Source organism: Giraffa tippelskirchi, chromosome 2 (assembly GCF_054371585.1).
Source record: "Giraffa tippelskirchi isolate mGirTip1 chromosome 2, T2T-mGirTip1v1.2.pri, whole genome shotgun sequence".
Classification (NCBI taxonomy): Eukaryota; Metazoa; Chordata; class Mammalia; order Artiodactyla; family Giraffidae; genus Giraffa; species Giraffa tippelskirchi.
This window is the reverse complement of record NC_137276.1, coordinates 144,049,920-144,066,165: the sequence shown is the minus strand read 5'-3', so window position 1 is coordinate 144,066,165 and position 16,246 is coordinate 144,049,920. Positions and strand designations below refer to the sequence as shown.

The 16,246-nt window shown below is 36.6% G+C and overlaps 1 protein-coding gene across 3 annotated transcripts in view; it reads right to left on the bottom strand.

Moving 5' to 3' along the window:
• The window catches only part of NAALADL2 (N-acetylated alpha-linked acidic dipeptidase like 2), a 1,599,429-nt gene that overhangs the window by 681,184 nt on the left and 901,999 nt on the right, over window positions 1-16,246 (bottom strand). For all 3 annotated transcript variants that reach the window (XM_081570965.1, XM_081570964.1, XM_081570966.1), the window contains one exon: window positions 14,828-15,101. In XM_081570965.1, the coding sequence (XP_081427091.1) occupies window positions 14,828-15,101 (274 nt within the window). The remainder of the gene's footprint in view (window positions 1-14,827; window positions 15,102-16,246) is intronic.

Genomic DNA, 16,246 nt, shown 5'->3' with positions numbered 1-16,246 from the left:
ATTCCAGAGAAGTAAACGACCCAATCAAAAAGTGGGCCAAAGAACTAAACAGACATTTCTCCAAAGAAGATATACAGATGGCTAACAAACACATGAAAAGATGCTCAACATCACTTGTTATCAGAGAAATGCAAATCAAAACCACAATGAGGTACCACAATGAGGTACCATTTCATGCCCGTCAGAATAGCTGCTATCCAAAAGTCTACAAGCAATAAACGCTGGAGAGGGTGTGGAGGAAAGGGAACCCTCTTACACTGTTGGTGGGGATGCAAACTAGTACAGCCACTATGGAGAACAGTGTGGAGATTCCTCAAAAAACTGGAAATAGAACTGCCATATGACCCAGCAATCCCACTGCTGGGCATACACACTGAGGGAACCAGAATTGAAAGAGACACATGTACCCCAATGTTTATCGCAGCACTGTTTATAATAGCCAGGACATGGAAGCAGCCTAGATGCCCATCAGCAGATGAATGGATAAGGAAGCTGTGGTACATATACACAATGGAATATTACTTAGCCATTAAAATAATACATTCGAATCAGTTCTAATGAGGTGGATGAAACTGGAGCCTGTTATACAGAGTGAAGTAAGCCAGAAAGAAAAACACCAATACAGTATATTAATGCATATATATGAAATTTAGTAAATCGGTAAAGATAACCCTGTACGCGCGAAGAGACACAGATGTATAGAACTGTATTTTGGACTCTATGAGAGCGGGCAAGGGTGGGATGATATGGGAGAACGACATTGAAGCATGTAAATTATCATATGTGAAACGAATTGCCAGTCCAGGTTCGATGCATGATACAGGGTCCTCGGGGCTGGTGCACCGGGATGACCCAGAAGGATAGGATGGGGATGGAGGTGGGTGGGGGGTTCTGGAAGGGAACACATGCACACCCATGGCGGATTCATGCCAATGTATGGCAAAACTAATACAATATTGTAAAGTAAAAAATAAATAAATACATTTTTAAAAAGACAGAAATATCTGTTTTTATTTTTAACCAAAAAGAAATGTTAAAAAGTCTACGCATCAACTTTTATTTAAATTTTATATGTTAATTTTTGAACAAAGAAATTAAAAAAATTGAAATAGAAAAAAAAATTTTATATATTGTTAAAAAGAAAAAAAGTATTAGAATTAAAATTGATAGTAGTGGGCCACATAAAAAACAGCTAAAAGGATATGAGAACACTTTAGAAATGAATATTAAAATACAATTATCTTCCATTCATTGTAAAATATGTAATTAGAAGATAATGAGCAATGCTTAAAATAATGAGAAATGCCTAAAAATCAAAACATTCAAAAGTGACATTCTGTAACATAAAATGTATGGGAAAATGGAAAGATTATCCTGAGAAGAAGCAACAGAAGAAAATGAAGAAGAGAAATGAATAGAATTGGTATAGTCTGTAATCAACTGAATAAAATAAACAGAATAACAGAAAGTAGCAAGGTCAGAGAAGTGTTTTTGGGGTGGGCCACCTGCTGGGGCCTGGGCTCCACTTTGAAGAACAATCCAGTGCCATGTTTCTCTTTCTACCTGTGGTAGTAAAATTTATTCATGCTTATGAAATGATGTATGTCTTGAATTTTTCAGAATTGACATTTTCAACCAAATCAATCACTTTGAATCATCCTAGTTATTCTCTAAGAGAGATTCTGAATGTACAGTATGTTTGAAAAGCTTGCTTTAACTAAAACAGTAATTTTCTACTCAAAGTCAGAAACGGTAAACCCAAGCAGTTCTCATTCTGACAAAATACAGGGTTATCAGAAGTACTATTCATCTAAATATAAGTTTTACTTTAGAAATTTACTACCATCTTACATAATCTAGCTTTTGAATATTCTTCAAATTAAAGTGCTTATGCTTATTAAAAACATAAAATCAAAATCATCTTCCCTGTTTACTGTTATCCTTTCTAAAACAACAAATAGCTAGTAAAAAAACACTCTAGTAAAGTAATGCTCAAAATTCTCCAAGACAGGCTGCAACAGTTACGTGAACCATGAAATTCCAGATGTTCAAGCTGGATTTAGAAAAGACAGTGGAACCAGAGATCAAATTGCCAATTTCCGTTGGATCACGGAAAAAGTAAGAGAGTTCCAGAAATACATCCACTTCTTCTTTATTGACTATGCCAAAGCCTTTGACTGTGTGGATCACAATAAACTGTGGAAAATACTGAAAGAGATAGGAATATCAGACCACCTGACCTGCCTCTTGAGAAATCTATATGCAGGTCAGGCAGCAACAGTTAGAACTGGACATGGAACAACAGACTGATTCCAAATAGGAAAAGGAATACGTCAAGGCTGTATATCGTCACCGTGCTTACTTAACTTATATGCAGAGTACATTACAAGAAATGCTGTGCTGGAGGAAGCACAAGCTGGAATCACGTTTGCCAGGAGAAATATCAATAATTTCAGATATGCAGATGACACCACCCATATGGCAGAAAGCTAAGAAGAAATAAAGAGCCTCATGATGAAAGTGAAAGAGGAGAGTGGAAAAGTTGACTTAAAGCTCAGCATTCAGAAAACTAAGATCATGGCATCTGGTTGCATCATTTCATGGCAAATAAATGGGAAGACAGTGGAAACAATGACAGACTTTAATTTTTGGCCTCCAAAATCACTGCAGATGGTGACTGCAGCCACGAAATTAAAGGACGCTTACTCCTTGGAAGGAAAGTTATGACCAATCTAGACAGCATATTAAAAAGCAGAGACATTACTTTACCAACAAAGGCTTGTCTAGTCTAAGCTATGGTTTTTCCAGTAATCATGGATGGATGTGAGAGTTGGACTACATAGAAAGCTGAGTGCCGAAGAATTGATGCTTTTGAACTGTGGTGTTCGAGAATACTCTTGAGAGTCCCTTGGACTTAAAGGAGATCAAACCAGTCCATCCTAAAGGAGATGAGTCCTCATATTCATTGGAAGGGGTGATGCTGAAGCTGAAACTCCAATACTTTGGCCACCTGATGTGAAAACTGACTCATTTGAAAAGACCCTGATGCTGGGAAAGATTGAAGGCAGAAAGAGAAGGGGATGACAGAGGATGAGATGGTTGGATGGCATCACCGACTCAATGGACATGAGTCTGAGTAAACTCTGAGAGTTGGTAATGGACAGGGAGGCCTGGCATGCTGCAGACCATGGGATCACAGAGTAGGACGTGACTGAGTGACTGAACTGAACTGAATAACAAATAGTTCAGAATTTGAAGATTGTTCACATTTTATTAGCTCTTATTTCTCAAGTAAACTGAAGGGTTTTCCATCATAGATCTTATTCTGAAAATCACATTTAAAACATTAAAGCCAACGCTGCTTCCTCCCACCCCCTCCCACCCCTGTGGCGGGGCAGACATCACTAATCAATCATCACCCTTTCTAACGCCTCTAAATACTATCCTAGCTAATAGAGACCAATTAAGATGGGGTTGGCATTAGCATGCAGCTATATAAATATTTAGTTTTTAATATGAACTAGGTCTTATTAATTTAGATAACATTTATTTAAAATATTTACTACTTAGGATAGCAATAGACCTAAGCAGTTAAAATGGGCTCCCAACCAATATGAAGAGACACCAGTTCGTGTGGTAAACTAATCCATTCAGCATGAAAACTGGGACATATAATCCATCCTGCTAATATATAATGCATATCTATATAAAGGAGCACAAGCTGGAATCAAGATTGCCGGGAGAAATATCAATAACCTCAGATATGCACATGATACCACTCTTATGGCAGAAAGTGAAGAAGAACTAAAGAACCTCTTGATGAAAGTGAAAGAGCAGAGTGAAAATGTTGGCTTAAAACTCAACATTCAGAAAACTAAGATCATAGCATCCAGTCCCATCACTTCATGGCAAACGGAAACATGGAAACAATGGAACCATTGAGAGACTTTATTTTTTGGGGCTCCAAAATCACGGCAGATGGTGACTGCTGCCATGAAATTAAAAGACACTTGTTCCTTGGAAGAAAAGCTATGACCAACCTAGACAGCATATTAAAAAGCAGAGACATTACTTTGCCAATAAATATCCATCTAGTCAAAGCTATGGTTTTTCCAGTAGTCATGTATGGATGTGAGAGTTGGATTATAAAGAAAGCTGAGTGCTAAAGAATTGATGCTTTTGAACTGTGGTGTTGGAGAAGATTCTTGAGAGTCCCTTGGACAGCAAAGAGATCCACCCAATCAATCCTAAAGGAATTAGTCCTCAATATTCATTGGAAGGACTGATGCTGAAGCTGAAACTACAATAGTTTGGCCACCTGATGTGAAGAACTGACTCATTGGAAAAGACCTTGATGCTGGGAAAGATTGAAGGCAGAAGGAGAAGGGGACAACAGAGGATGAGATGGTTGGATGGATGGCATCACCAACTCAATGGACATGAGTTTGAGTAAGCTCCGGGAGTTGGTGATGGACAGGGAAGCCTGGCGTGCTGCAGTCCATGGGGTCACAAAGTCAGACACGACTGAGTGACTGAACTGATGTAAAGGAGAGAAAATTAAGTTAAAGTAACATAGAAATTTAACTGAAGTAAAGCAAAATTCTGTTAGGATTACATTTCCATATTTAAATTGATAATCTCCATAGTCAACAGGCAAAATAATGTAAATTAGGGGTAAGAAAGTATACTAGATTTATTGTTCAGCCTCTCAGTCATATCTGGCAGCACTGAGGAACACCAGGCTTCCCTGTCCTTCACTATCCCCTGGAGTTTATTCAAACTCATGTCCATTGAGTCAGCAGCAGCGGCACATTTTACCATGGAGATTATCAGTTGCTTTCAGTACCTTCAGAACATTCATGTTTAGTAGATAGTTCTGCCCACTATATAGATGAGGAAACAGAGTCTAAAATATTTAGGTCATATGCTAATGTTAATAGCAGATTGGCACCATGCAGTTGGTATAATTGCTTACCTAACTGCCAGTTTCCCCTATTATACTGTCAGTTACATATGGGCAGTGTCCAAAGATTCTTATCTATCACTTTACCCCTGTGATCGGCGTAAAAAGGCACTCACTATGTAGCCAGCAGGCTAAATTCTATATTGGTTCACCTTTCAGTATCAAAATAAAAGGAAAAACAGATTAATAATCAAAGGGTGCTTTATTTAATAAGTGATACTCAATGTCTTAAAGTAAGGGTATCTAAAGAGTTGCAAATTCACTCAAGAGAATTCCTCCTGGAGATCATGATTGTGATAGAATCCTGCTTCCTTTAGAATTACTTATATTAGTGTACTGAAATAGTGCATAAATCTAAGGATCAACCTTTACACAGATCTCTCTAGTTCTGAAAAGACTGAATTTGCAGCATCTTATTTGTAAACTGTTTACTGGCATTTTATGGAAATTAAACTATAAATTAAATCTGCAAAGAAAGTTACGTTATCACAACATTATAAGTGTTATGCTTAAAATCATATTAAAACTAAAAATTCTAACCTAAATGTTCTATCAAATAGTTATGGTGATTCAAAATCTTTAAAAATAACTGATCAAATTAGTAATCTGTAGTCAAACACCTTCTCACTCAAAATGCCACATTTCTTCTAGTGAAGATGGAGAAAACTAGTCCAATGCACTTTAACTGTTTAGGAAAATTCAGCTATCTTTGCTGTAAACTTTTATTTCATAAAGTAAGTTTTGATTTTTTCCTGGGAATAAGAAGCAATCTCCCTAACAAATATTTAACTATGGATGCTATGTTGTGATAGATCACGTCTTTATTTGTAAATGTTTCTGTCTATATTTTAAATCCAGGAATAATATATACCTTAAATATATGAAAACTAACCACATGGATTATCTTGGGGAAAAAAGCAGCCAATTATGAAATTCTTTTGCTAACTTAGTTACTTCACAGAGCTCATGGAATCAGAAACAGAAGATTATATTAAACCAAAGTATTTTCTACAGAGTTTAAAAAGTGAATCACTTACATATAACTGTGTTCAAAACCATTCATTTCACATTGTTGTGCATTGTTGACCAAAAGATGGATTCCACAAGAGAAAAAGAAGGGGGACAAATAAAATGCAAAATCCTTTTCAATATTGAAGAACTGCTCCAAGCTCAAATCTGTTTGTGAGACAGTAGATTCATTTTCATACCCAGAAAACAATACAAGTTCAGTCTGTTCTGTTAGCTTTCTGATATTTTTATCTGTAACAAAAAGCATTCAGAGCTAAATGCATATAGCTTTTCCTTCTGCCATAACACTGATAAGTTTGCCTTTGCTTGACAATATTAAAAACAAAAGAAGAAGACAAAGTTTCCCAGCCATGAGAAAATAGACATCTGACTACAAGTTATCCAAGGATTCCATGCCAGTTATTATTTTCTCTCTTCAGACTTTTTGACAAAATATTTGATGCAGTTTTCAGATATCATGTGTTATATACTATGTCTTGATATTTTACAAAACAAAGACAAGGAACTTTCATTCACAAATTGATATGATTTGTCATTCTGCATTCAAAAATGAAATATTTCTTTTATTAGAGCTTTCGGTTTTAAAAGAAAAAATATAGTTGGGGATTATACGTATTTTACTATATATTCATATATAAGGCATTTTCCTCCCTTACAAATATTTGTTTTGTTAAATAGAAGATAGGAAAATTATATTCATGCAATATACTAAAAATTTGTACTCCAAGTTTTACGATATATACTTCTACTATTTCCTAAATTTCTCCCATTTGAAGGTGTCTCCTTTTATCAACTACTAATCACAGCAATCAGTTCAGTTCAGTTGCTCAGTCGTGTCCAACTCTTTGCAACCCCATGCATCGCAGCACGCCAGACCTCCCTGTCCATCACCAACTCCCGGAGTTTACCCAAACCCATGTCCATCCAGTCGGTGATGCCATCCAACCATCTCATCCTCTGTCGTCCCCTTCTCCTCCTGCCTGCAATCCTTCTCAGCATTAGGGTCTTTTCCAATGAGTCAACTTCCCATGAGGTGGCCAAAGTATTGGAGTTTCAGCTTAAACATCCTTCCTTCCAATGAACACCCAGGACTGATCCCCTTTAGGATGGACTGGTTGGATCTCCTTGCAGTCCAAGGGACTCTCAAGAGTCTTCTCCAACACCACAGTTCAAAAGCATCAATTCTTCAGCGCTCAGCTTTCTTCACGGTTCAACTCTCACATCCATACGTGACCACTGGAAAAACCATAGCCTTGAGTAGACGGACCTTTGTTGGCAAAGTAATGTCTCAGCTTTTAAATATGCTATCTAGATTGGTCATAACCTTCCTTCCAAGGAGTAAGCATCTTTTAATTTCATGGCTGCAACACCATCAGCAGTGATTTTGGAGCCCAAAAAAATAAAGTCTGACACTGTTTCCACTGTCACAGCAATAGGTAACATTTCTTGAGTGCTTCTAAGTAGCAGACCCTTTATATGGTTTCTATCATTTCTTGCCCACAACAATCACCTGAGGTAATATAATTATTCCTCTTTTACAGATGAGGACCTATAAGCTTAGAAGATTGAAGTAACCAACCCATGGGTGGGTAGATAATATGGAAGTTTGCTAGTCTGGACTACTGAACTATGCTTTCTGAGGAATGAGATAGTGTTAAGTGTGTTGATAACAATATTTCATGCACAGTTAATGAGTTGTTGAAAATTTCTTCATAGAATTGCATCACTTGGCTTTTCTTTCAAATGCAAAATAATGCTTAACAGAAAGAAAACTCCAAAATTCATAAAATGTATTGGAATAAAAACAAATCTTTTATTCAAAATAAGAACATGGTAGACCCAATCTGACCGACATTTATTAAATAAATATTAATTGTTCCCATTGTTTTTCTGTATCCTCATGTGTTTCACAAAGGACAAAAGAAACAACTGCATGGAAATTATACAAAGCCATATATTCTATTTATAAAACTGACCAGACATTGTCAGCACTATCTGTGTCTTTAACATTATGATGCTATTACAGTTGATATTTCCCTTTAATAAAAATATAGATCACTATTTACTCCCTGAAACTAACCTCAGTTAAGTTCAGTCACTCAGACATGTCTGACTCTATGTGAATCTATGGAGGGAGCACGCCAGGCTTCCCTGTCTATCACCAACTCCTGGAGCTTATTCAAACTCATGGCCATCCTGTTGGTGATGCCATCCAACCATCTCATCCAATGTCGTCCCCTTCTCCTCCCACCTTCAATCATTCCCAGCATCAGGGTCTTTTCAAATGAGTCAGTTCTTCACATCAGGTGGCCAAAGTATTGCAGTTTCAGCTTCAGCATCAGTCCTTCTAGTGAATATTGAGGACTCATTTCCTTTAGGATGGACTGGTTGGATCTCCTTTCAGTCCAAGGGACTCTCAAGAGTCTTCTCCAACACCACAGTTCAAAAGCATCAATTCTTTAACACTCAGCTTTCTTTATAGTCCAAATCTCACATCCATACATGACTACTGGAAAAACCATAGCTTTGACTAGACAGACTTTGTTGGTAAAGTAATGTCTCTGCTTTGTAATACGCTGTCTAGTTTGGTCATAGCTTTTCTTCCAAGGTCACGGCAGCAGTCACCATCTGCAGTGATTTTGGAGCCCAAAAAAATAAAGTCTCTCACTGTTTCCATTGTTTCTCCTTCTATGTGCCATGAAGTGATGGGTCCGAATGCCATGATCTTAGTTTTCTGAATGTTGAGTTTTAAGACAACTTTTTCACTCTCCTCTTTCACTTTCATCAAGAGTTCTTTAGCTCTTCTTCACTTTCTGCCATAAGGGTAGTGCTATCTGCATATCTGAGGTTATTGATCTTTTTCCCAGCAATCCTGATTCCAGCTTGTGCTTCATCCAGCCTGGCATTTCATATGATGTACTCTGCATGTAAGTTAAATAAGCAGAGAGACAATATACAGCCCTGATGTACTCCTTTTCCTATTTGGAACCAGTCTGCTGTTCCATGTCCATTTCTAACTGTTACTTCCTTACCTACATACAGATTTCTCAGGAGGCAGGGCAGGTGGTCTGGTATATCCATCCCTTTAAGAATTTTTCCACATAAACTAACCTCGCTCATGCTAAATTATTTATGTATCCATTTTAATATGTATTTTGCATCTGACAGGGCAACTCTCCTTAGAATCATTTTACTGACCCACCTGTCATTATGATGGGGTAAACAATGTCACCTTTCTGGTGCACAATGAATTACAAAGAAGTTGCAAAGTACACCATCCATCATGCTGGCACTAAGTAGGTTTTCAAAGTAGATCTCAGATATCACAAATGCTGTTTAGACTGTTACCAGAAAGCAAAAATTGGAAGCTTATACAAAACAGTCATATGATGAATGAACATGACAGCTCTTCAAAGAAAAAGGGTACGCCTCTTCTACAAATAACCTTGTCAAAAGCAAAAGTAGTGGGGAGGTTGGCTGGCAGTCAGACTAGAATATTTAAGAACTTGATAATGGCTCTGCCTGATAGAAATTCACGCAAACACAAAGTACTCAAAATCAAAAGTAGGTATGCCTGTATCATCATCAGCAACCTCTCAAGCTTAACTTGAATTAGGAAATAGCCTGAAGAAACAAGGAAAATTCACCAATATCCTATTAACTAGAATACATAAGTTTCAGTAATACATCCGTCTAAAACATATATATATAATATATGCAACCATTCCATATGCATATAAAATAGTCACCTAAAAATTGCTTTTGAAAATTATAATACTAATATAGTGATATAGTGTGAATTCAACAAATCAATATCAACATAAAGTGAAGTGGTTAGATGCTCAGTCGTATCCAACTCTTTATGACCCCCATAAACTGTAGCCCACCAGGCTTTTCTCTCGAATTATCCAGGTAAGAATAGCGGAGTGGTTAGCCATTCCTTTCTCCAGGGCATCTTTCTGACCCAGGGATCTAACCTGGGTCTTCTGCATTACAGGTGGCTTCTTTATCATTTGAGCCACTAGAGACATGTATTTACTTATATTATTTATATAAATATTAAATTATTATGTACTTAGTATCAGTTCAATTCAGTTCAGTCACTCAGTTGTGTCTGACTCTTTGCGACCCCATGCATCACAGCACGCCAGGCCTCCCTGTCCATCACCAACTCCCGGAGTTTACCCAAACCCATGTCCATCGAGTCGGTGATGCCATCCAACCATCTCATCCTCTGTCGTCCCCTTCTCCTCCTGCCCCCAATCCTTCCCAGTATTAGGGTCTTTTCCAATGAGTCAACTCTTCGCATGAGGTGGCCAAAGTATTGGAGTTTCAGCCTTCAACATCCTTCCTTCCAATGAACACCCAGGACTGATCTCCTTTAGGATGGACTGGTTGGATCTCCTTGCAGTCCAAGGGACTCTCAAGAGTCTTCTCCAACACCACAGTTCAAAAGCATCAATTCTGTGGTGCTCAGCTTTCTTCACCGCCCAACTCTCACATCCATACATGACCACTGGAAAAATCATAGCCTTGAGTAGATGGACCTTTGTTGGCAAAGTAATGTCTCTGTTTTTAAATATGCTATCTAGGTTGGTCATAACCTTCCTTCCAAGGAGTAAGCATCTTTTAATTTCATGGCTACAATCACTATATGCAGTGATTTTGGAGTGCCCAAAAATAAAGTCTGACACTGTTTCCACTGTTTCCACATCTATCTGCCATGAAGTGATGGGACAAGATGCCATGATCTTAGTTTTCTGAATGTTGAGCTTTAAGCCAACTTTTTCCACTCTCCTCTTTCACTTTCGTCAAGAAGCTCTTTAGTTCTTCTTCACTTTCTGCCATAAGGGTGGTGTCATCCGCATATCTGAGGTTATTGATATTTCTCCCGGCAATATTGATTTTAGCTTGTGTTTCTTCCAGCCCAGGGTTTCACATGATATACTCTGCATGTAAGTTAAATAAGCAGGGTGACAATATACAGCCTTGACATACTCCTTTTCCTATTTGGAACCAGTCTGTTGTTCCATGTCCAGTTCTAAATGTTGCTTCCTGACCTGCACACAGGTTTCTCAAGAGACAGGTCAGATGGTCTGGTATTCCCATCTCTTTCAGAATTTTCCACAATTTATTATGACCCACACAGTCAAAGGCTTTGGCATAGTCAATAAAGCAGAAATGGATGTTTTTCTGGAACTCTCTTGCTTTTTCGATGATCCAGCGGATGTTGGCAATTTGATCTCTGGTTCCTCTGCCTTTTCTAAAACCAGATTGAACATCTGGAAGTTCATGGTTCACATATTGCTGAAGCCTGGCTTGGAGAATTTTGAGCATTACTTTACTAGCGTGTGAGATGAGTGCAATTGTGCAGTAGTTTGAGCTTTCTTTGGCATTGTCTTTGAGATTGGAATGAAAACTGACCTTTTCCAGTCCTGTGGCCACTGCTGAGTTTTCCAGATTTGCTGGTACACTAAGTGCAGCACTTTCACAGCATCATCTTTGAGGATTTGAAATAGCTCAACTGGAATTCCATCACCTCCACTAGCTTTGTTCGTAGTGATGCTTTCTAAGGCCCACTTGACTTCACATTCCAGGATGGCTGGCTCTAGTTGAGTTTTCGCACCATCGTGATTATCTGGGTCATGAAGATTTTTTCGTACAGTTCTGTGTATTCTTGCCACCTCTTCTTAATATCTTCTGCTTCTGTTAGGTTCATACCATTTCTGTCCTTTATCGAGCCCATCTTTGCATGAAAGATATCTTTGCATCTTGGTATCTCTAATTTTCTTGAAGAGATCTCTAGTCTTTCCCATCCTGTTGTTTTCCTCTATTTCTTTGCATTGATTGCTGAGGAAGGCTTTCTTATTTCTCCTTGCTATAACAGATTTGAATTGCTAAAATAATTCTAAAAAATACTTATTATCAATGTCTTCATCTAATTTGCAGTTAATTTCTTAAATTGTGTTCTTCAAATACAAGGTATTTGTTTAATCCATAATTGCATTTTATTTATTTCAATATTATTTCCTCCTATCTAGGTCCAATATTTCAAACATAGAATAGATTTCTACCTCTATAGCTAACTTTATTTCTCCCTTTTAATAGTCATATTTTGAATTTTCCAACGTTTCGTTATTAAAGATGTTAGTTTTTTTAAAAAAATTCAAGCATAATTGATAATATTATATTAGTTTCATATACACAACATAGTGATTCAATATTTTTATAAATTATACATCATTTAAAGTCATTATAAAATATTGCCTACATTTCCTATGCTGTACATTTTGTAGCTTATTTATTTTATACATAGTAGTTTATACTTATTAATTTCCCATCTTTCCCTTTCCTTTCCCTCTACCCACTAATAACCACTAGTTTGTTCTCGACATTTATGAGTTTTTTTTTCCTGTTTTGTTATACTTACTCATTTTATTTTTTTATATTCCACACGTAAATGATAAAATAATGTATTTGTCTTTTTCTGTCTGACATTTCACTAAGCCTAATACCCTCCAGGTCCATCCATGTTGTCTCAAATAGCAAAATTTCATTTTTTATGGCTGAGTAACATACCACTGTCTATGTGTTTGTGTGTATGTGTAAAATAACATCTCTACGAACATTGTGCTGGGTATATATTTTCAAGTTAGTGTTTTTATTTTCTCTGAATATATACTCAGAAGCGGAATTGCTTGGTCATATGATATCTCTATTTTTAGTTTTCTTGAAGAAACTGCATACTGTTTGACGTCTGCACCAATTTACAGTCCCACCAAGAGTGTAGGGTTCCATAACTTGTCACTTCACAGACAGTTAAATACTTCCATGATTCTACAGTATACCTTGTTTTTTTTTTAATATGAAACAGAAAATTTAAATACATAATTGATAAGATAAATGTATAATAATCAGAGATATAATTACATAGGAATACAGAAAACAATTCAGTGTGTCCAGGGTATTATTAGAGACGTCCATACAACAGAGACACAAGTTATAGTTCCATGACTTTTCCCTATCAGCTCAGTCAAGGAATAATGAATGTTTGCCAGAGGAAACTGAAAAGAAAATAAATAGGGGTGATTCCAAGGACCTGCTCAATCTTCTGGGATTTTATTGTTGTTCTGTGTTTGGGATGTGGTTTGTTTAGGAAAGGAAATGACTCTGATATACGTGAATCAACTAGGATAAGGAGAAGCCTGGAAATTTTGGGCTTCCCTTGTAGCTCAGCTGGTAAAAAATCTGCCTGTGATGCAGGAGACCTGGGTTCAATCCCTGGGTTGGGAAGATCCCCTGGAGAAGGGAAAGGCTAACCACTCAAGTATTCTGGCCTGGAGAATTCCATGGACTGTATAGTCCATGGAGTTGCAAAGAGTCTGACACGACTGAGTGACTTTCACTTACACAGGTTTGGGAGTCTGAGAAAAAAAATCTGCATTAACTTTAGAATCTCAACTTAAGACCAATGCTTCTGAACCAAAGAAAGAAAGCTAGCAGCCTCCTTCTATGTCTATTAATATGCAGGTACAGTTCTATTATTGACTATCAGAAATAGGGTATAGTAATCAAATCAAACCATGAGTCCTACACTAGAAATATTACACTTAATATTATGTTAACTTTTAATTAATTAAAAGACTTTCAAATGGTGCTGGTTATGTGTAGTAGTTATGCTAAATGTCAAGGATGTTAAAACACAGAACAAAAACAGTGCTGAAGGATCAGTTAACTGCCTCTCCCCATAACACACCCCAAAAATTAACAACAAAAAAAATTAGGAACAAGCCTATATTTGTGCAATGTAACTTTAAGTGATTTAAATTATTCATCTTATTCTGACTTAATAATAAATTAGAATCTTAAAAAGCTGTGTCAATAATTAGCAGTAACATCATTTTATTCACACAAAATCTATAGAAGAAATTTACAGCTTTATAAAGAAACTAAATGTGTTTATTAAAATGAGACTTTTACATGCATATGGAAAATTTGTCTATAAAGGAGGAAATTTGCCTATAAAGGAAACTAGTGACCACTTAAATGCTATGAAGTCTAACTGCTATATTATTCTTACAATAGGCTAAGCTCTATCCTCCAAGATTTACATCTATTAATTCAATTCTCACAGCAAGATTATGAAGCTGGGACCATTATCATCCCCATTACAGAGATGAGAAAACTCAGCCCTAGATGCTTAATTATCAGTGATAATTGGGGATTTGAGAATTCAAACTACTCCATGTGGCTCTAGAAGCTGTGCCCCTAACCACAATGCTGGAAAAACACATTAAAAAACAAAACAAAACACAGAAACAAACAAAAACAGCTAATTTAGACTAAAAGTGAAAAATTCACACCTGGTCCCTTTTTCATGTATTTTCCATCATAAAGCAGAAACACTGTATGTCAAATCTTAAATGTGTGAATAATCACATCAATTTTCCACTTCATTTCTTGTGTGCATACACAATCTCAAAATACAACTGCCTCCATTTCCATTCTTTCTGTCCACATCAATCTATTAAAACTTGCCTCTTTAGAACCAAAGAAGAAAATGAATTTGCACTGTAAGAGCTAAGCAAAACATGAATGACTCAGTCACACATTCAACACTTTTGAATTAAATTCTTCTAACATGTTTTCACTTTCCAAATATGACAAGGGTCAAGCAATTTAAATCTTCCTTCCCCTTTCCTGGCACCTCTACACTGAGAACATTTAATGGTTACTTTGGTATGCTGTATCTTGCCAGTTAGTTCAATTTAGAGGAAAGCTGTTGTTTTCTAATTTCATTTCACTGTAAATGACAGAGATAAATGGTCATATTACCTCGAGAATTCCATTGGCAGAATAGGCGGCATATGAATATAGCAGGTCTTGGCTGCTCCATTTTCTGGCTTCTTCACTGCAAGGCTGGCCATTAGGATGAAAGCACTGGCCACTGCTGCTCAGAGTAACAGAGCTGGGAGAAAGACCTGGCAGGTTCAGCAACACAGAGTAATTTACAAGCTGTACATCTTCTAGGCCCAAAGAAGTCCACTGAGTCTTAATCTTCTTTGAAATTTCTGTGTCATCTTCACTTTTGTACAGCTGTACCAAATTTCTGAAAGAAATTTAAAAAGCATACTCTTAAAAAGAAACAGGAAAATCTTTATTCTTTTGAGTTATGGTTGTTCACTATATAAACCATTATTAATAGATGCGGGATATGAAAGATGAATGAGACAGGATGCCACACAAGAAACTGTTTGGTAGAGGTGATGAGCTTGTACAGAAATTATACAAAATCAAAGCAAAATGAATTAAACTCTTAATTAAGAACTAATAAAGCACTATGGCACTACCGAGAGGAGAGTAATCAATGCCAACTAGTTCTTTTATTAGTTTTGATTCTTCTATTGACATCAACATAATCTATTTAAAACTGGGCTCCAAAATGAGTAATCATGCTGGTTGAGATAGTTATGCATTGTAGTTAACATAATTACATATAAAGCTATGTGATTAATACACAGCTATTGCTATTTAAAATGATTCAGAGGCAAATCTTGATACAAATTACATGCCAAATTATATGATGCTATGAAAATAATGATATGCAGTCAAATCAGTATATCCTGTTAAAGCCAACCACATATTGTCAAACCAATATGAAGTTAATTTTTGTGTATTCTTGCTGTGTAGTCCATAGATTTATTTCTATACTTGTTCCAAGTCCATAGTAATACTATTTTTGCTTATGACATCCTAGAAGCCAGAAAAACTGTGGTTAAAAAAATGCATAGAACCTGGAAAAGAATGATACATGGGAAATTATAATGTTAAAATTTAATAAAGTTTTGCTTTGTTTGGGGCTAGAATATAAAGGAAACAGCTCTTTTTGGTTTTTAGCAAAAAAAATATGTATCTATCTTCCTATAAACATTTCATTTCTATCTAAACTATTACCTAATAGTATGGATATTTTTTATTATTTTTGCCCATCACATTATTTTTCTCAATCCTTATTTAAGAACCCCCAAACAAAACCAGTCAATCCTAAAGGAAATCAACACTGAATATTCATTGTAAGGACTGATGCTGAAGCTGAAGCTTCAATACTTTGGCCACCTGATGTGAAGAGACAACTCATTGGAAAAGACCCTGATTCTGGGAAAGATTGAGGGCAGGAGGAGAAGGGTGCAGCAAAGGATGATATGGCTGGGATCATTGCCTCAATGGTCATGAGTCTGAGCAAACCCCGGGAGA